Raw genomic sequence first — 21,099 nt, forward strand, 5'->3', positions numbered from 1 at the left:
GAAGTTTTTGCTGTCAGCCAGTTAAGGGACAGATATTCATTTACCTCATTAATTTCTCTGCTGCTTTCCTGATATTACTTATACGCTCTTCTGAAAAACTACAGATTTGGGCATCCTTGATTTTATTTCCAATTCCTTAAACCCTTTTTGGAGGGGGAGATGGGAGTTCTCCCATCTCTTCCGAAGCCCATCACTTTCTTTTTCCCCTTTTTGGAAAGGGAGGGGGGGCAGCGCCAATGGGGAGATATATATATATATATATATATATATATATATATATATATATATATATATACACACACACACACACACACACACACACACAATTAAAGATTTTTAAAATTAAAGCTTTTTAAAAACTTAAAACAAATAATGTTTAAAACATTCGCACTTGTTGGTTTCAAAGGTGCTTTCTTTGTATCTCTCCCATGGAATCCACGGAACTTTGCGTTCTTTAGAGTCCGCCTTTCTCACAAGGACCCCAGGCGAAGAACGCAATTCCCCCCAATCCTTTCTCGTCGGAAAAGTCCCAGGGAGACTCCTTCCCCAAACTTTGGTCACCTTTACATTAAAACAAAACACAAAAATCCTTTTTTGTTTTGTGGAGGGGGGGGGGGAGGGAACTTTCTTTAAAAGTTGCCTCTCTTCCGTCCGACAGACCAATTCTGCAAAAGGGAGGGGAGGGCGGAGGGGGAAAAAAAATACATGTACATCTTTGGTATCCTCTCTTCTGCAAGCTCGCCAGCGTCAAGCGGCGCGAATGCACCTTGGCAGAAAAAAGCGCGCCTTGGGCTCCCCGCGCGCCCTGCCCCTTCCTCCCTCCCTCCCTCCCTCCCTCTCCTCGGCCGGCAGCAGCAGCAGGGGCGCGCCGGGGGCGCCCTGGCCATCCCCGGGGTTGCTGGCGCCTCTCCCTCGGCGCCCGGGCGGGTGAGCGAGCGAGTGTGACGGCCATATTTGCCGAGGAGCGCTCCTCCTCGCCTCCCCCGCGCAGTAAACAAGCCCAAAGTGTCGGGGAGCCACCGAGGCGCGCCGCGCCGGGCTCTTCTTCCCTCGACTGGCTGGCTGGCTGGCTGGGCGCCGCGCTCCCCTCCCTCCCTCCCGCCTCGCGGCATGTCCTACAAGCCCAACTTGAACGCGGCGCACCTCGCGGCGGCTGCTCCGCTGAGCCAAGGTAAGGGGCGCCCCCCGGGCCGGGCCGAGCTGGGGGCAACTTGGCCCGGCTCCTGCCTTCCCTCCTCCTCGCCACGCCGCCCGCGCTGATTCATCGCCGCCGCCTCCGCCATGATCCGCTCGCCTCCCTCCCTGCTCTCCGGGGCCAAAGTTGGGCATCTCCCAAGGAGCCCCCCTGGCCGCCCACCGGGCCTTCTCGGGGAGCCAGCCCGGGCCGGCCGGCTCCTGCCGCTTCCCCCCCCCCCTCCCTCCCTCCCTCCCTAGAGCGGCTGATTGATTCGGATCAAGGCAGGAAGGAGCGCGGCGCGCCTCGCCGAGGACCGCTGCTGGCGGCTGCCTGCAAGTGCGCGCCGGGGAAGGGGTGTGTGTGGGGGGGAGAGGGCCTTCTGCCCTCTGCACGCTCTCAGAGGCGCTCTCGCTTGCCCTTGGCGCAGAAGTTCCGACTCGCTCCAGGGGGCAGGGGGGGGGCTTTCCCCAGGCGCCACCCGAGCCGGGGGGGAGGGGGCCTGCCAAATTGAGTATGGCAGGGGTGGGCAACGGTAGCTCTCCAGATTTATTTTTGCCTACAACTCCCATCAGCCCCAATGGCTGGGTCTGATGGGAGTTGTAGGCAAAAAAACATCTGGAGAGTTCCCGATGACCACCTCTGGGGTATGGAGTCCATTCTATTCTATGGGCCCATAAGGTGGAATGGGCCCATAAAGGGGCGCCATTTTTAAATGTGGCCACCCCCCTTCAAAAAACATGTAAATCCGGTCCTCCTCCAAGACTTCGAACTTTGGGAAGGGGGGGGGGAGTCCTGAATGCAGGTAAAGCCCTGCTGGCTGTGACCAGGGTTCCCTCTAAGCTGAGTTAGTGTCAGCTGGCTCACCATTTTTTATCCTCCGGCTCACACGTTTTTGCCTCAGCTCAGGAAGAATGGCCCCAGAGCAAACGAATAAGAACACAAGAGAAGCCATGCTGGAGCAGGCCAATGGCCCATCCAGTCCAACACTCTGGGTCACACAGTGGCCACAGAAAAACAACAACCAAGTGCCATCTAGAGGTCCACCAGTGGGGCTAGAAGCTCTTCCACTGTGCCCCTCCCAAGCACCAGGATACAGAGCATCACTGCCCCAGACAGAGAGTTCCAAGGATAAACTGTGGCTAATAGCCACTGATGGACCTCTGCTCCGTATGCTTATCCAATCCCCTCTTGAAGCTGTCTATGCTTGTAGCCACCACCACCTCCTGCGGCAGTGAATTCCACATGTTAATCACCCTTTGGGTGAAGAAGGACTTCCTTTTATCGGTTCTAACCGGACTGCTCGGCAGTTTCATTGAAGGCAATTTCATTAATCTATGCAGTAGCTCACAAAGTAGAATTTTTGCTCACAAGACTCAACAGTTTAGAGGGAACACCAGCTGTGACCCGTCTGGGCTGGCAGCGGCTTCTTTCCAGTGTGGGCTAAGGGCATCTGAGAGCCCCCCCCCCCATTCTGCTATCAAGAGTAATCACCTGCAGGAGATCTGCCCTCCCCTCCCCCCAATCTGTCCATAGAAACCAGTGATGCTTATCCCCTCTTGTGGCAAGCAGTTCCCCAAGCCGGCCACTCATGGGGTTAAGTAGAACTGCCTGTACTTCTGATTCGTTTCATAGGGTTGCCAGCTCTGGGTTGGGGAATTCCTGGAGAATTGGGAATGGAGCTTAGCGAGCGAGGGCAGATTTGGGGACAGGAGGGGAGGGACTTCAGCAAGGTATGGGACCATAGAAGCCATTCTCCGAAGGATCTGTTTTTCTCCTGGCAAGCTAATCTTAGGCTCGCCAGGTCTTGCCAAGGGGCTGGCATTCGCGTCACCCAGCTGGAGGTTCTTCAGAACTCTTAAGACCTCTAGAAATGGGTGCATGAGAAAGGAATAACTTGAGCTGTCTCTTTAGCTTGTTTTCCACTTGCAGTGTTCTTGCGTTTATCATCATCTTCCGCATTCTGTATTCCTCTTATTTTCTTTTGGCTGTTTTCCTGTTCTTTTTCCCTTTCTTTTTGCAAAGTTCCCCTCCCCCGTTTTGATTGATATCCTTGCCCTTAAAGGAATTTAGGGTGATGTACTTTTATGCTCACAACAGCCATGAGAGGGAGGTGAGAAAGAAGGCCCCCTGAGAAAGCTTATCAGGCCGAGGAGGGATTCAAACCCAGATCTCCCTGCCCTGAATCCAGATTTCTTTGGGCTGAAGTTGAATGCTTAGCATCTAGCAAAGCACTTGACACACAAGTCCCAAGTCTTTCAGCCTTCACAACAGGCCAGTATTATTCCTGGCTGAGAGAAAGAGAGAGAGACGCCTGCCCTAAAGCCACCCCAGGGAGTTTGTAGCAGAGGAGAGCTTGGAAGCAAGGACTTCCTGAAGCTGTTACTAATTCTGTTAACTTTCACTGCCCCACCAGCTTCCAGCTCTGCCCAAAGTAGCAATCACCGGGTATGCATTTATTGCCATCCTGGATCATTCTGACCATTGCCAAAGGAACACTGTGTGCAGAGCTGCTACGGTCATTTATGATCCACATTTTCCTGGGCGCATACCTATAAAGCCGCCGCTTTGTTCCAAGTCACACCCTTGGCCCGTCAAGGTCGGTATTGCCTACTCAGACTGGCAGCTGCTCCCTGGGGCCCCTGCTGGAGGTCTTCTGCCCGCCCCCCCCCCCCTGCCCTTCAGCCAGATCTTTTGCACTGGGACTAAACCTTCTGGATGCACAGCCGTCCTCTCCCACTGAGCCATTGCCCCCTCCCTCTTTTGCCTTGAGAGTGGCCAATTTCCCTTTTTATTTTATGTTTTTTTTACTGGCCCAACTCCTGTGCTTTTAGCTGCAGTCTGCCGGGCTGTAATTAAGCCCATTAAAAGTCCCCCCCCCATTGTATTTCCATGTGGGGGCGACAACTTAAGCCATTCTATTTAAGTGTATCAGGCCACTGATAAATGGCACGGGATCCAAGCCAACAGGAAGGGAAAAAAGCAAAAAAAAAAAAAATTCCACTTGGCAGTCTTATTTTGTATCATCGCTCAGAGAATGGCTGCTGAAAAGTTCCCCAGAGATACAAAGAGATGTAGCGCTTTGCTGGACTTTTATTGTATCAGGAGCTTCTTTGCATGTTAGGCCACGCCCCCCTGATGTAGCCAATCCTCCAAGAGCTTACAGGGCTCTTAGTACAGGGCCTGCTATAAGCTCCAGAAGGATTGGCTACATCAGGGGGTCGTGGCCTAACATGCAAAGGAGTTCCTGCTACAAAAAAGAGCCCTGGCTCCTTGGCTGTGTCATTGTTAAAGAGAGAGCTGCAGGAGTCTGATTGCAAGAAGTGACTTCTTTTTTGGTAACAAAGCAGGGCAGAACCATTGCTGCTGACCTGAAAGGGAGAAGCGGGATGTAATTGCTCTGGCATGGTCCACTGCTGTACAGTTTAAAGGGGTTCTTGAGGCTTGGTGTGATCAGCTTGTCTGCACCAGGTTGTTTTGCTGGAAGGAAATGCTTTCAGGTGCAAAACTGGGTAAAGTGTATAGGAGAAGGTGTAACTTTTTGGGATCTGGGAGTAGGGGAAAGACTATCAAAGCATTCACGGCTGAATCCCCTAGATCCCCAAGGCAGGTGTACATAAGTAACCAGACTATTATTTTATTTTTAAAAATAGCTTATTGAGTTCTAACCAAACAAGGAATTACTCTATAAGGCAACACATTACTCTGACCACACGGATAGAAAATACGAAAGCTAGCTCAGCTAACACTTTTCAGAACCTGCTTTAGATAACACCAGCCTTAAATTCCAGAGTCAAAGGCGTTCTCTTCGTACTTGCAGTTGCGTGTCATGGTTTTAAGCCTCTTGTCCAGGGGTGGCCAAACTTGTGTAACTTAAGAGCCACATAGAATAAATGTCAGATGTTTGAGAGCCACAAGACATGACCATCAGATGTTTGAGAGCCGCAAGACAGGGAGGGAGGCAAGCAAATAGGAGGGAGGAGAGAGGTGGAAAGAAAGCAACTTTAACTTTAAATCCATTCTCCAGGCTGCCAGTTAGCTTGGCTTGGAGACGTGATTTAAAGAGATGAATGCCTTCTCTAAGCTGGCCAACGGGGCAGTGGCTCCTGAGCCACAATTTGGCCACCTCTGCTCTAGTCCATCAAAATCTGAGCTAGTCGATCTTTCTTAGGGCCTTCCCTCAGTTAATAGTTTTTGGGACCCTGCACATCAGGTGATGATGACATCCAATCAGGACATGTCTCCAGGAGAAAACTCTAGAACAGGGGTGGCCAAACTGGGGCTCGGGAGCCACATGGGGCTCTTTCACACGTATTGTGTGGCTCTTGAGGCCCCCACCACCTTGTCGGCTGGCTTGGAGAAGGCAGTTTTAAATCACTTCTCCAAGCCGAGACAGATGGTGGCTTGGAGGATGTATTTAAAATTGCTTTCTTTCCACCTCTTCCTCCCTTCCCCCATCTTCCTTCCTTCCTTCCTGCAGCTTTCAGCCATCTGACATTCATTCTATGTGGCTCTTCTATTAAGCAAGTTTGGCCACCCCTGCTCCAGAAAATCATCTTTGGCTCTTTCCCCACCAATCACGCAGACCCCCAGGTTCTCCCGAGAAGCTAAATGCTTTGGCCTTGAAGCTGATAAGAGCCCTGCTGCCTGAGACGCCAATTAGTAACACCTGCAGAATCGACCAAACTTGCTGCTGTTCGCGTTAACCCTTGAGGGGAGGCCAGGGGTGCTTTGCCTCACTTGAAGATCTTGTGATTGTGTTTGCCCTGTTAACAGCTGGAATACCGGTTGAACCTAGGAGCAGAATCCCTGTATTTTATCACTGGGGGCGGCAGAAAGCGGCCTCAAGTTGCAACTGACTTACAGCGCCTTTAAGTGGAGTTTTCAAGGCAAGAGATGTTCCGAGGCGGTTGGCCGTTGCCTGCCTCCACGTAGCGGCCCTGGGCTTCCTTGGGCGTCTCCCATCCAAGTGCTAACCAGAACTGACCCTGCCTAGCGTCCGAGATCTGATAAGATCAGGCTAGATCATTGCAACAGTACCATGAGGTGGAGTGTGCAGAGAGAAAATAACGGCCCTGGTATGTTCCATGGCTTAACAAGGGATTCAAGTTCAAGTCCCCCTTTGTCCAACATTCTAGCTGCTGCATTCCCGTTAAAAAGACTTGCCTTTTTAACAAGCCATCTTTTGGCAGGCGCTGGTGGGATTCATTATTAGAAAACTTGGGTCTGCAGCTGCTAAAATTGCTGCTCAAATGGATGCTTGACTGTGGTTCAGGTGGCTGCGGTTACTGAGACGCTTTGGGGGGTTGTTATTCCTTTTTTGCAGGGAATATTTTAAGTAGCAGGGCTTCGCAATATTTTATTGTGAAGGCCTGTTGCTTAAACAATAAAGTTCGAGTGGTTTGGAAGTGATTGACATCAGATCCCCAGCTGGGGGCAGGGGGGGTCCCCTGGTTTGGAAGCCCTCCCCTCACTTCAGGGTTGTCAGAAAATGCGGGGGGGGGGGGGAAATGTCTGCTGGACACTCCATTATACCCTATGGAGACTGGTCCCCATAAGTTATAATGGAAAATTGATCCATGGGTATCTGGGGCTCGGGGGGACCCTGTTTTTTAAGAGGCACCAGATTTTCAGCATAGGACTAATGCCTCTCTTTTTTAAACAAACAAACAAACAAACAAACAAACAAACAAACAAACCCAGGTTTCAAAAAGTTTGAATCAGGGGGTCCAATTCTATGAGCCACAAAAGAAAGTCCCTCCATACGCCATTATTTCCAATGAAATGAAGGCATACTCCCTCCTCAGATTTTTTAAGTCTTGAAGGTGCTGCTGGACTAGGGGTGGCCAAACTGTGGCTTGGGAGCCACACGTGGCTCTTTCACACACATTTTGTGGCTCTCGAAGCCCCCACTGCCCCGTCAGCTGGTTTGGAGAAGGCATTTCTCCCTTTAAATCATTTCTCCAAGCAGAGCCAGCTGTCAGCTTGGATAATGCATTTAATCACTGGAATTGGGCAATTAATCAAATGCAATTAATAATAATAATAATAAAGTTAAAGTTGCCTTCTTTTCACCTTTCTCCTCCCTCTTCCACCTTCCTTCCTTCCTTCCTTCCTTCCTTCCTTCCTTCCTTCCTTCCTTCCTTCCTTCCTTCCTTCCTTCCTTCCTTCCTTCCTTCCTTCCTTCCTTCCTTCCTTCCTGTTTTGTGGCTCTCAAACATCTGACGTTCCCGTCTTGTGGCTCTCAGATATCTAATTTAATCTATGTGGCTCTTACATTAAGCAAGTTTGGCTACCCCTGCCCTGGACTCTGGCTCTTTTCAGCTGCTGCAGACAGACTAACATGGCGACCCATCTGTCTCCAAAAAGAAGCATCGCCCGCATTTCAGAATGCTTTGAATTCCCCAGAGCAAGTCATTCTCTTGGATTTAACTGGAACCCCCTTTTTTCCTCTCCTTCACAATGACTCTAGATCCCATGTAGGAATGTGTCTGTCCCCCCCACACACACGCATTCTGTCTTGCATTTGGGGTTGAGGAGGAATTGCGAATGTGCGACATTTTGGGGCACTGTTGAAGTGCCGCCTCTGAGAGATGAAGGAAACAATTGGATAAGTCATCTCCCCCCTCCCTCCAATCCAAAATTCATTACGCTCTTTAACAATACCTGAGGAAAAGATTAAAAACCACAACCAAGAAGACCCTTTTCCAGCAGTTCCCTGGTTAACCTGTGCTACTTCCTTCACATTGCTCCTTGTGTAGAGAAACTCTTTAGGTTGGAAAAGGGTGGGGTGGGGGTGGGAAGCTCTCTCATCATTATCCAAAATGGTGTCTCTGTCTATGTATAGCAGCCTTTCTTCTTTCTTCCTCTCTGTCTTTCTCACACTCACACTAATGCCAGCACCCTGGCTTAAGGCCAAGGGACTTAGACAAAGGCATCCTGGCAATTCAATATATCGGCTTTGCAGTGCTTTGACTGCAAATGCTCCTGCGCCGTGTGGAGAGTCGTGGGGTTTGCGCTGCTGGATTCAGAGGCGGCTTCTCTTTCCCCTGCACCTTAAAACGCTCCTGCCCTCGGTCTGTCCTGGCGTTCTGGTGTAGCTTCCGACGACAGGGGAGAGAAATTATATCTTTTCTTTCGTCTTTTTTTTTTTTTCTCCTTCAAAGACACGATGCAGCAGAAGGCAGAGAAGCAAACTGTTCCTTTCCTTGCTTGCTCGTCCTCATGGAAAAGGACCGCTTCCCCGGTTGAATTTCTTCCCGCTGTGCCACTAAAGGCGCAGCAGCCTTCTTGGAAGGTGGCAACCTCGTTCCCACTCTTAAAACCCAGATGTGTCGGGCCGGGGGACGCCAGACGACTGTTTGTGATCCACAAGGAGCTCTGGAAAGTTTTGAAGGCTGCCGTGGGCTTGGAAATACATATTTTCCTTCCTTTCATTTAGCAATTTGTTCCATTATGCATTCCAGGTGGCTAGAGAGGGGGGTGGGGAGAGGGGGAAAAATAGAGTTTTAAGGCCTTCTCACTGCTGTTAATTACCCACTTAACTTTGATTGTCCCCAGAAATTAGCAAGGCGGAGAAGGCTGCTCTCCTCTTAGTGCATGCCAGAACACCAGGAATTGGTACAATATTTATGCATAAAACCTCTTTCACAAGAATGTCCCCAATCTGACCCAGGTAATTTAAAAAAAAAAAAAAACTTGCCTTTTTAAATTTTTCCCAAGTTTTGCCTCATACCTCTGTCTGGGTTGCCAAGTCTTTTACCTGCTTCCGTTCCTGTGCCTTTTGTCCAGTACACAGAACATAGAATCATAGAATCCTAGCGTTGGCAGGGACCATACAGACCATCTAGTCTAGGCGTGGGGAAGAGTAGCTCTCCAGATGTTTTTGCCTGCAACTCCCATCAGCCCCAGCCATTGGCCATGCTTGCTGGGGCTGATGGGAGTTGTAGGCAAAAAAAAATCTGGAGAGCCACTGTTCCCCAACCCTGATCTAGTCCAACCCCCTGCTCTATTCAGGATTAGGGTTGCCAAGTCCAATTCAAGAAATATCTGGAGACTTTGGGGGTGGAGCCAGGAGCAAGGTTGTGACAAGCATGATTGAACTCCAAAGGGAGTTCTGGCAATCACATTGAAAGGGACCACACACCTTTTAAATGCCTTCCCTCTATTAGAAATAATGACGGATAGCGGCACCTTCTTTTGGGGCTCATAGAATTGGACCCCCTCGTCCAATCCTTTCAAAACCTGGTGGGTGTTTTGAGGAGAGGCATTGGGTGCTATGTTGCAAGTTTGGTGCCTCTACCTCAAAACACAGCCCCCCCCCCCGAGCCCCAGATACCCGTGGATCAATTCTCCATTATACCCTATGGGAACTGGTCTCCATAGGGAATAATTGAATGCCCAGCAGACATTTCCTCCCCCCCCCCCCGGCTTTCTGATGAGCCTGATGTGGAGGGAGGGCCTCCAAAGCAGGATTGGGCAAACTGGAATCTGCAATGTACTGATTAGCAAACACTATAAATAAACCACTGCTTTCTTACGTTGCAAATAAATGCTTAAGCAATTTCTTTCATAATGATGCAATTCTATTATTATCATCACAAACCAAAATTCATTAAATGTCCATAGAAAAATCAAAAAGTTATTTCACACCACTCTTGTAAGGCAGTACTTTCAAAATGTTATTTCGTATCACTCTTGTTAGGTAGTACTTTATAGTCCACTGTCTCAGTTCTCCTTTGCTTGAAAGACGTAGACAGCACCGCGCTTGTATAGGATTCCTCCTATGGGTAGCAGACCGAAGTTTGACAGATGCGGCGGCTGCACAGGTCCTAGGTTCAGTTCTGTGCTTCATTCACCTTCCACTGGTCGGCTTTCTTTTAGCTTCGGAACCTGTGCTAAAGGCAATTGCTCACACATTACAATACAATGTTACTTTGCAGCTTGCACGAATGATAACATTGTATTGTAATGTGTGAGCAACTGCCTTTAGCACGGGTTCCAAAGCTAAAAGAAAGGCGGCCAGTGGAAGGTGAATGAAGCACAGAACTGAACCCAGGACCTGTGTAGCCGCCGCACCTGTTAAACTTCGGTCTGCTACCCATAGGAGGAATCCTATACAAGCGTGGTGCCGTCTACGTCTTTCAAGCAAAGGAGAACTGAGACAGTGGACTGTAAAGTACTACCTTACAAGAGTGGTGTGAAATAACATTTTGAAAGTACTACCTTACAAGAGTGGTGTGAAATAACTTTTTGATTTTTCTATGGACATTTAATGAATTTTGGTTTGTGATGCTAATCATAGAATTGCATCATTATGAAAGAAATTGCTTAAGCATTTATTTGCAACGTAAAAAAGCAGTGGTTTATTTCTAGTGTTTGGCCCCTTGGAGATCGGCAGCCCTGTGCAGGATTAGCCTAAAGCAGGGGTGGCCAACGGTAGCTCTCCAGATGTTTTTTGCCTACAACTCCCATCAGCCCCAGCCAGCATGGCCACGCTGGCTGGGGCTGATGGGGGTTGTAGGCAAAAAAACATCTGGAGAGCTACCGTTGGCCACCCCAGGCCTAAAGCATCTCCAACAAATAATCATCCAGCCGTGTTTTGAAGACAGCCAACGAAGGGGAGCTCACCACCTTCCTAGGCAGCTGGTTTCACTTTTAAACAACTCTGACTGTATAAAATGTTTCCTAATATTCAGCCGGTACCTTTCTGCTTGTAATTTGAGCCCATAGCTTTGGTCCTATCCTTGGCTGCCAAGTGGAACAGCTCCTTGCCCTCCTCTAAATGACAGCCTTTCAGATATTTCAAGAGAGCGATCACATCCCCCCTCAATCGCCTCTTCTCCAGACTGAACATTCCCAAGGCCTTCAGCCCTTCCCCATAGGGCCTTTGATCTTCCTCCTTGCTCTCTTCTGCACGTAAGCAGGTGAGAACACCTGTGCTTCAGGCATCTATTAAAGAGGCAAGACAGAGCTTCTTTAAAAAAAAAAAGTTGCCAAACTTTTTGCCTCAGTATTCCTGTTTCTCTGGGTTTGACGGCAACCGTGGCTGCCTTTCCTTCTGGGACAGCTGCCAACGAGGGTGAAGGGCTGAAGTTCCTGGGCCTTCAGGCCGAGTAGAAGCCTGTTGAATTTCTGCCTGCCAAAGTTGCCATTAGGGTTGCCAATCCCCAGGTGGGGGCAGGGGATCCCCCCCAGTTTGGAGGCCCTCCCCCCCCCCCGCTTCAGGGTCATCAGAAAGTGGAGGTGGGGAGAAGGAAATGTCTGCTGGACACTTCATTATTCCCTATGGAGACCAATTCCCATAAGGTATAATAGAGAACTGTTCTGTGAGTATCTGTGGCTGGGGGGGGGGGGCTGTCTTTTGAGATAGAGGCACCAAATTTTCAGCAAAGCATCTCATGCCTCTATTCAAAATACCCTCCAAGTTTCAAAATGACTGGACCAGGGGGTCCAGTTGTGTGAGTCTCAAAAAAAAGTGCCCTTATCTTTAATTATTTCCAATGGAGGGAAGGCATTTTATTTTGGCACAGCTGCCACAGGGGGGGGGGGGGCGAAGGGCTGAAGTTTGAGGGCTTCCAGGCTGAGCAAAAACCTGTTGAATTTCTGCCTGCCAAACTTGCCATTGGTGGCACAGGAGCCCCGTCTGAAAGAAAGCAGGCCACGACAGCTTGAGACCAAGGTGGCGTCTGCCCAAACAATACCAAAGGCGTAAAAAGAAAAAAATCAGGTTCGTTCTGTACTCTGGAAATCCTCTGAAATTTCTGGCGAGGCCGTTTCCTTTCTTTCTGGGAGGTTGCCAGTTTGATCTCAGGCGCTGGCAGATGAGACCATTTGGATGTGTGAAAAACTGAAGCTGCTGATTTCCCAGAAGCCCCAGAGCAGGTTTGGCTGGTTTCTGTCCGAGGCTGTGACAATCCTTTTTGGATTCCCAACCCAAGAATTCTGGACAAACGAGACTCAAAATAGGGCTGTCGGGTTTTTCTTGCACTGCCGCTCCTGGGTCTTGGCTAGCTGCTCATTCGTGCTCAAGGTTCAGCTGAGCGTATTTGGGCAAGGGGTGTTGTATCTGTGACAGAAACATCTACTGAATGAATTTAGAAATGTTTCCCCTCTCCTGGTTAAGAACATCAGAAGAGCTCTGCTGGATCAGACCAGCAAGGGCCCATTTAGTTCAGCATCCTGTCTCACACAGTGGCCAACCAGTTCCTCTGGAGGGCCAACAATAGGGCAGAGAGGCAAAGGCCTTCATATAAACATAAGAAGAGCCCTGCTGGATCAGACCAGTGTTCCATCTAGTCCAGCATCCTGTCTCACACAGTGGTCAGTCAATTCCTCTGGAGGGCCAACAACACGGCCTGGAGGCCAAGGCCTTCATAAGAACATCAGAAGAGCCCTGCTGGATTAGACCAGTGGTCCATCTAGCCCAGCATCCTTTCTCACACAGTGGCCAATCAGTTCCTCTGGAGGGCCAACAACAGGGCTTGGAGGACAAGGCCTTCATAAGAACATAAGAGCCCCATTGGATCAGACCAGTGAGGGTTCATCTAGTCCAGCATCCTGTCTCACACAATGGCCAACCACAGGACATGGAGGCCAAGGCCTTCATAAGAACATCAGAAGAGGAGACGAAGACTGTAGATTTATACCCCATCCTATACTCTGAATCGTAGAGTCTCAGAGCTGTTTACAGTCTCCTTTACCTCCCTCCACCAGCAGACACCCTGTGATGTAGGTGGGGCTGAGAGAGCTCTCAGAGAAGCTGCCTTTTCAATGGCAACTCTGTGAGAGCTATGACTAACCCAAGGCCATTCCAACAGCTGCAAGTGGAGGAATGGGGAATCAAACCTGGTTCTCCCAGATAGGAGTCCGCACGCTTAACCACTACACCAAACTGGCTCTCAAACAGCCCTGCTGGATCAGATCATTGAGGGTCCATCTAGTCCAGCCTCCTGTCTCACACAGTGGCCAACCAGTTCCTCTGGAGGTCCAGCAACAGGGCAAAGAGGCTGAGGCCTTCCCCCTAATGTTGCCTCCTGGCTCTGGGATTCAGAGGTAGACTGCCTCAGAATGTGGATGTTCTCCTCAGTCACTGTGGCTAATAGCCACTGATAAGACTTCTTCTCCATGAATCTATCTGACCTCCTTTCAAAACTGTATTTCTGAGCCATCACTACATCCGCTAGCAGTGAATTCCACAAAGAGTGATTAAAGAATTATTTTATTTTGTCTGCCCCTGCAGCCCATCAGTTTCATTAGATACCCTCCAGTTCTAGTATTTTGGAAGAGGAAGAAAAAGTTCCCTTTGTCGTCTCGCTCCATCCCATGCATAATTGTATAAATCTCTTATCACGTTCCCGCCACCCCCAATCATCTCTTTTCCGAACTGAAAAGTCCCAGTCTCTTTAGCTTCTCCTCATACAGAAAGTCCTTCAACTCCCTCATAATCTTGGTTGCCCTCCTCTGTAGTTTTTCCAGCTCTGCTATATCCTTTTTAAGAAACAGGCCAGAACTGAACACAGTATCGCAAATAAGGCCGCACTGTAGATCTATACAGGAGCGTTATAATATCAGCTGTGTGCTGAGGAGAGCTCTCCAGGTGATTTTCTGCATTAAGAATGGAAAAAAATGAAAATATATTAAAAAAAGAACAGAGCAGCCAAAATAAATCAGTTTTTTTTTAAAGTTTCACAAAATGGTAACTGAGGAAATGCTTCTGAGGATAAACTTCAAGAAAATTTCAGCTTTTGCCTCTCAGACCTTCCTGCTAGAATAAATCGTTCTCTGTTGTCTTCCCCAAATTTTGAACAGAAGGGGTCGAAGAAGCTTCTCTGAGGAAAAGAGGGCCACAATGAGGGAGCCACCACTGGAAAAGGCCCTGCCTATCATGCTGGCTAATCTGTGCTTGGGCAGAGATGACGTGTGGCAGAAAGCCTCACTAGATTGTTTTAGCAGTTGGGATAGCGTCCCCCAAGATATCTGTACCACAGTTCTGATCCCACCAGATTTGATTGGTGTCTTGGCTTTCTTGCTCGAGTGGTATTTTCTAGCCATCTCGAGCATTTGTGAAAAGGCATATTACACATTTTAATAATAATATTTGCTCTTGCAGGCGTCCTGCTCTCTGCTTGGGAGATCCTATTGCCAGCATCAGAATTCTTAGGGCCCCTGAGAAAGAGGACTTGGCAGGGGGTGTCCTGCTAGAGGACTAGGACGGCCAGCTTTGAGTTGGAAATTCCTAGAAAGTTGAGTTTGGAGCTTGAGAAGGCCGAGTATGCTTTGGGGAGAGACCTCACCGAGGTAGAATCCACCCTCCGAAGCAACCATTTTGCCCAGGCAAACTGATGTTTATTATCTGAAGATCAGTTATAATTCGGGGAGATCACCAGGCCCAGCCTGGAGGTTGGCAACAATGAGATGGCTCATTAGGGTTACCAATCCCCAGGTGGGGGCAGGAGATCCCTGGTTTGGAGGCCCTCCCCTCGCTTCGTGGGGGGGGAGAGGGAAATGTCTGCTGGGCACTCCCATTATTCCCTATGGAGACTGATTCCCAGAGGCTATAATAGAGAATTGGTCTGTGGGTTTCTGGGGGGGCTGTTTTTTTAGGTAGGGGCATGACATTTTCAGCACAGCATCCAGTGCCTTTCCCCAGAATACCCTCCAGGTTTCAAAAAGATTGGACCAGGGGGTCCAATTCTATGAGCCCCCAAAGTAGGTGCCCCTGTCCTTCATTATTTCCAATGGAATGGAGAGGCATATAAATGGTGTCAATGTGAAGGCCAGAACTCCCTTTGGAGTTCAGTTATGCTTGTCACACCCTTGGTCCTGGCTCCACCTCAATGTCTCCCCGCTCCACCCTCATTGTCTCCTGGCTCCACCCCCAAAGTCTCCAGATATTTCTTGAATTGGACTTGGTAATCCTATGGCTTGTGGAAGTGTATCAGGCCCAAAGTCGCATTCCTGCTGTCAGTGGGCAGCTTTTCCCTTTTCTGTACCACTGTGGCCTTTGGTGGCCCTTGGCTAATGAAAACGAAAGAGCAAGTAAAGGCCGTACAACAGTGGCTCCCAACCTTTTTGGCACCAGGGACCGGTTTCATGGAAGACGATTTTTCCACGGACTGGTGTGGAGTGGTGGTGCTGGGGGGTTTGCCACCCCAGGCTGCCCCTCCACCCTGTCCCTGCCCCCCGGGGGGGTCTTTAAATGAGGGGTAAGCAAAGGAGAGCCAGTTTGGTGTAGTGGTTAAGTGTGCGGACTCTTATCTGGGAGAACCGGGTTTGATTCCCCACTCCTCCACTTGCACCTGTTGGAATGGCCTTGGGTCAGCCATAGCTCTGGCAGGTTGTCCTTGAAAGGGCAGCTTCTGGGTGAGCTCTCTCAGCCCCACCCATCTCACAGGGTGTCTGTCTCCTGAGAGCCAGTTTGGTGTAGTGGTTAAGTGTGCAGACTCTTATCTGGGAGAACCGGGTTCGATTCCCCACTCCTCCACTTGCAGCTGCTGGAATGGCCTTGGGTCAGCCATAGCTCTGGCAGAGGTTGTCCTTGAAAGGGCAGCTGCTGTGAGAGCCCTCTCCAGCCCCACCCACCTCACAGGGTGTCTGTTGTCGGGGAGGAAGGGAAAGGAGATTGTGAGCCGCTCTGAGACTCTTTGGAGTAGAGGGTGGGATATAAATCCAATATCTTCATCTACCTCACAGGGTGTCTGTTGTGGGGGAGGAAGGGAAAGGAGATTGTGAGACGCTCTGAGACACTTTGGAGTGGAGGGCGGGATATAAATCCAATATCTTCCTCTTCTCTGCTATGCTGCCCCTTCCACCCACTTGGGACCAGGGCAGATGGAAGAAGTGGTGCTTCGGAGCGAGGCCACGGTGCCTCTTTCATCCGCCCAGGTCCCGGGCAGGCGAAAGGGGCAGTGGGGCTGCTCTGCGTCACTCTACTTGCTTTATTCTGCTCTGGTAAGACCTCACCTGGAATATTGTGTTCAGTTTTGGGCACCATGTTTTAAGAAGGATACAGACAAGACGGGTCCGGAGGAGGGCGACGAAGATGGTGAGGGGTCTGGAGACCAAGTCCTATGAGGAAAGGTTGAAGGGGCTGGGCATGTTTAGCCTGGAGAGGAGGCAGCTGAGAGGTGATAGGATCCCCATCTTCAAGTCCTTGAAGGGCTGTCTTATAGAGGATGGTGTGGAATTGTTTTCTGTGGCCCTGAAAGGTAGGACCAGAACCAACAGGTTGAAATTAAATCAAAAGAGTTTCCGGTTCAACATTAGGAAGAACTTCCTGACCGTTAGAGCGATTCCTCAGTGGAACAGGCTTTCTCGGGAGGTGGTGGGCTCTCCTTCCTTGGAGGTTTTTAAACAGAGGCTAGATGGCCCTCTGACAGCAATGAAGATCCTGTGAATTTAGGGGGAAGTGTTTGTGAGTTTCCTGCATTGTGCAGCGGGTTGGACTAGATGACCCTGGAGGTCCCTTCCGACTCTATGATTCTATTCGGGTGGAGTGAAAGGGGCGGTGCGGCACCTCTGCTAACAGGCCATAGACCAGTACCGGTCCACGGCTCATGGGCTGGGGACCCCTGCTGTACATCGCCTTCGATATATGGAAGGGCTCCCAGAAGTCTTCCCAGTGCCCTCCCTCCGCCAGGGTAAAAACTCGGGTCCCTTTCTCACCCCAGTGCCCCCCTGGAGCCACCCAGTGCCCAGAGCAGAGAGGCCACCAGAGGGCTTGTCTTTCCTCCCCCGAAAGGGCTGGACTAGATGGCCTCTGGAGTCCCAGCCGTGCTGCAGCTTGGTTTTGTTTTTTTTGACAGGGAAAGGGAAATCTGCAGCATTTCCACTTCCCGTCTCCCACCCTCACCCTCCAGCTGGGCTTAGCTGGCACGGCTGCAGGCATGGCCATCTGCATTGCGTGAGGGGCTGGCGCCGCAGCCAAGCCAGAAGAAGCCCTCCTTTTGTTCTCCGCGCCTGCTGCTGTCGATTCGATAAGGCGCGCGGCGTAGCTTCTTCCCCGCAATGTCTTATTACATTTTTGAGGCAGACGGCAAGGGAACAGGTAAAGTCCACCCCAGGCTCCCACTGGCCTGTCTTTCTCGGGTGGTGGGGGTGGTGGAAGAGATTGCCTTAACTCAGTAGCGACCTCTCCTGCTAGCTTTGGAGCACTGCAGGGATGGCGAATGTGGAGAATGCACCCAGGGACCAAAATATAGCTCCGTTGGCAGTTATGAGCTTGGTTCCCTCTGGCAGTGCCTACTGGCACACTTCTCGTAACCCTCAATTCCCCCCTGGTCTTTTTTTTTTGTCTTGTCCCCAGGAGCTTTGCTTGTTGCACCTGTTTTCATAAAATACATGCTCTGGGACGGCAGCTCCCTGGGGAAGCGGTGCTCCACATGCGCCTTGCTGCGGGCAAGGATCAATGCGCATGTGTCTGCTGAATGAGCGGGTGGTGGGGTTGTGCATGACGGCCATGAGCGGCTTGTTCAGAGGAAACAGGGAAGGGCTGGCTTGCTCAGGAGATGGGATGTCGGGATCTGCTGAAAGTCTAGGGTTGCCAATCCCCAGGTGGGGCAAGGGATCCCCCCCCCCAGTATGGAGGCCCTTCCCCCACTTCAGGGTCATCAGAAAGTGGGGAGGGGGAAATGTCCGCCGAGCACTCCATTATTCCCTGTGGAGACTGATTCCCATAGGGTATAATGGAGAATTGATCTGTGGGTATCTGGGGCTGTAGAGGAGCTGTTTTTTGAGATGGAGGCACCAAATTTTCAGCATAGCATCCAATATCTCTCCTCAAAACACTCTCCAGGTTTCAAAAGGATTGGACCAGGGGGTCCAATTCTATGAGCCCCCAGAGAAGGTGCCCCTATCCATTATTTCCAGTGAGGGAAGGCATTTAAAAGGTGTGTGGTCCCTTTAAATGTGATGGCCAGAACTCCCTTTGTCACAACCTTGCTCCTGGCTCCACCCCTAATATCTCCTGGCTCCACCCCTAATGTCTCCTGACTCCACCCCTAATGTCTCCTGACTCCACTCCTAATGTCTCCAGGCTCCACCCCTAATGTCTCCTGGCTCCACCCCTAATATCTCCTGGCTCCACCCCTAATGTCTCCTGGCTCCGCCCCCAAAGTCCCCAAATATTTCTTGAATTGGACCCGGCAACCCTATGAAAGTCTCATGTTGCTGGGGGAACAAAGATCATGTTTTTTCCTTCCCCCTTTGCCACACCCTCCCCAGGTTTCAGCGTCTCTGACACTATCTTCTCCTCTGGCCTTGGGCATGTCTGCTAACTTTGATTATTTTTTTCATATCTGTCGTGTCGTTTTGTTTATTTCTATTCATTTATACCCCGCTCCTCCCAAGAATGCCTCGGAGGTTGCCAACTTCCAGGCGGTAGCTGGAGAGCTCCCAGGATTATAACTCCAGGCTACTGAGATCTGTTCCCCTGCAGAAAATGGCAACGTTAAAAGGTGGATTCTAGGGCATTATACCCTCCTCGAACCCCACTTGCCTCAGGCTCCAGTCCCAAAATCTCCAGATATTCCCCACCCCAGAGTTGGCAACCATAGGTGTAGTGATGAGTGTGTTCAACTGGATGGGCTCAGGTTGAAATCCCCATTCAGCAAAGAAACTAACATGGATTTTTTAAAGGCTGCTCAGTGGTTGTTTTAATGCCTCTGCCTTTGTTTGTAAGATTCAGCATTTGTGTTGCTGTTTCAATGAGGGGACGGGCTTGGTTTTCAGTCAGTTCGGAGTAGTGATTGGTGGACCAGGTTTGATTCCCCACTCCTCCAGTAGGGTGACCTTGGGTCGGTCACAGTTTTCTCAGCTCTCTCAGCCCCACCTACCTTCCAGGGTGTCTGTTGTGGGGAGCGGAAGGGAAGGAGATTGAGATCCAGTTTGGTGTCGTGGTTAAGTAGTCATAAGCAATGTTCCCTCTAAGCTGAGTTAGCGTGAGCTAGCTCGCAGTTTTTTTAGGCTCCAGCTCGCACATTTTTGTCTTAGGTCAGGAAAACAATGGCCCCAGAGCAAACTAATGTATGCAGTCACTCACAACTTGAATGCCAGCAGCTCACAAAGCAGAATTTCTGCTCACAGCTTAGAGGGAGTATCGAGCAGGACTAGTGAACAGTCTCTTGTTTTTCCTGATTAGCTTTGAATGCCCCTTCCTTACTGCTTGCTTGCCCTGCACTTGTTTTTCACGATCCTGCTGGCTGTTTGCTTTGAGACCTTCCCCCATCAAATGAGATCTGAAAAAGTGAACTTGGCATTCACACCATTGGATGCTAGATTAAAAAGAAAAGCCAAGTCTTTCAGGTGTCACAAGCCTCCAGTTTATTGTTTCTGCAGCCGTCTAACCCTCTAGAATTGTTACTTAAGAAAAACATTTAGGGTGCGTTCACACTACACTAACTATTGCATTTTGCAATTGGATTTTTACTGTGTAAGACGGGCGTCAAACATGTAGTTCAGAGGCCGAATCGGGCTCCCAGAAGGCTCCTATCAGGCCCCCCGAGCAACTGGTTGTCATCAGCTTCCTTCTCCCTCTCTCTTGCCTCCTTCTGCATCACAGCTTGCTTTGCAAGGCTTGCTCAATCACACAGGAGAAACAGAGCAAAACCTTTATATTCTCCATAAGAACATAAGAGAAGCCATGTTGGATCAGGCCAATGGCCCAGCCAGTCCAACACTCTGTGTCACACAGTGGCCAATATATGTGTGTGTACACACACACACACACACATATATATATATATACTGTGGCATTGGCTGAGGCTCCTCCCTTGGGGTGGAAGAGAGACAGAGCTTGTTTTTCCAGGCTCTCTCAATCACACAACAGTTACTGAGCCAAGCCTCTCTCCCTTGGCTGAGGCTCCTCCCCCCAGTCCCCTGGGGAAGTAAGGAAAGAGCCAGAGCTTCCTTTGTCCTGTTCCCTGGATGGGAGAAATACAAAGAAAGCATCTTTAAGACCAATGAATGCTAAGCATTTTAAGTTTTAAAAATATATATGTGTGTGTTGGTCTGTGTCCTTTATCAAATTTATATCTCTGCTACCTAATCTTAAATAGGTACACAAATGGCCTGGCCCGACATGGCTCGGCCCAACCTGACATGGCCAGCCCAACAAGGTCTCATTTATGTTAGACCTGGCCCTCATAACAAATGAGTTCGAAACCCCCGTAAGAATAGCAGAAATCCAGTTGCAAAATGAATTATTTCGTATCGTGTGATGCACCTATAGGGTGATTGTCTCTGGAACCTACATTGTGCAGCCCAGTGCTGTTTGACTCTACAATATCACTATTCCTCCTTTGCGTTTTGACGGTGCCTTGTTTTTTAAAAAGTTTGTTTTACATTTAAAGGGCCTTTCGCTTTCCTAGGACCACCCGCAGTGGCTCAGCTCAGTGCCCCCACCCTTGGAAGCTAAAGTGGGCAGTCCCTGGAGGCGGGCTTTTTCTATGGCTCCACCTCCTCTTGAGTCTTCCCCCGCCAACCTGGTGCCTGGCTTCTTTCTTTAGGCATCAGATAAAAGCTTGTGTTTATTCCGTCTTTTGGTAGATTCAGGCTCGTGCGTGTGCATTTTCTCCCTTTGCGTGGTTACTTGTTTGTTCTTCGCTCTGATGGTTGTTCAGGAATCTTATTGGCTTTTTATCTCAGTATTATTTTGGCTGCTGAATTAACTGTTGTGGTTTGTACATTTACCTTTTTACCTCTGGCCGTTTCACGTGTTTTTGATTGTTTTTTAACGATTGGAAACCCCCTTGAGTGCCATTGGCAAAAAATCTGCAGGGTATACTGTATGTTTTAAAAGATTCCTGTGGAAGGGAGTTCCAAAGCTTTTTGGCTTACTTTTAGAAGCAAAGCCTGGTAAGCAAAAGGGAAAGTCATCCCCCCACCCCCCTCCACCGACTGCTGTTCTAAGACTTCGGGTCTCCCCT

General features: G+C 49.8%; 1 protein-coding gene across 1 annotated transcript in view; it reads left to right on the forward strand.

Moving 5' to 3' along the window:
* Nucleotides 1–945: 945 nt before the first annotated feature.
* Nucleotides 946–21,099, forward strand: part of CDK2AP1 (cyclin dependent kinase 2 associated protein 1) — a 30,271-nt gene continuing 10,117 nt past the window's right edge. Inside the window, exon 1 of the mRNA XM_060249790.1 lies at nucleotides 946–1,171. Within this exon, the coding sequence (XP_060105773.1) occupies nucleotides 1,111–1,171 (61 nt within the window). The 5' untranslated portion in view covers nucleotides 946–1,110. The remainder of the gene's footprint in view (nucleotides 1,172–21,099) is intronic.

The sequence above is a fragment of the Heteronotia binoei genome, chromosome 11, assembly GCF_032191835.1.
Source record: "Heteronotia binoei isolate CCM8104 ecotype False Entrance Well chromosome 11, APGP_CSIRO_Hbin_v1, whole genome shotgun sequence".
NCBI lineage: Eukaryota > Metazoa > Chordata > Lepidosauria > Squamata > Gekkonidae > Heteronotia > Heteronotia binoei.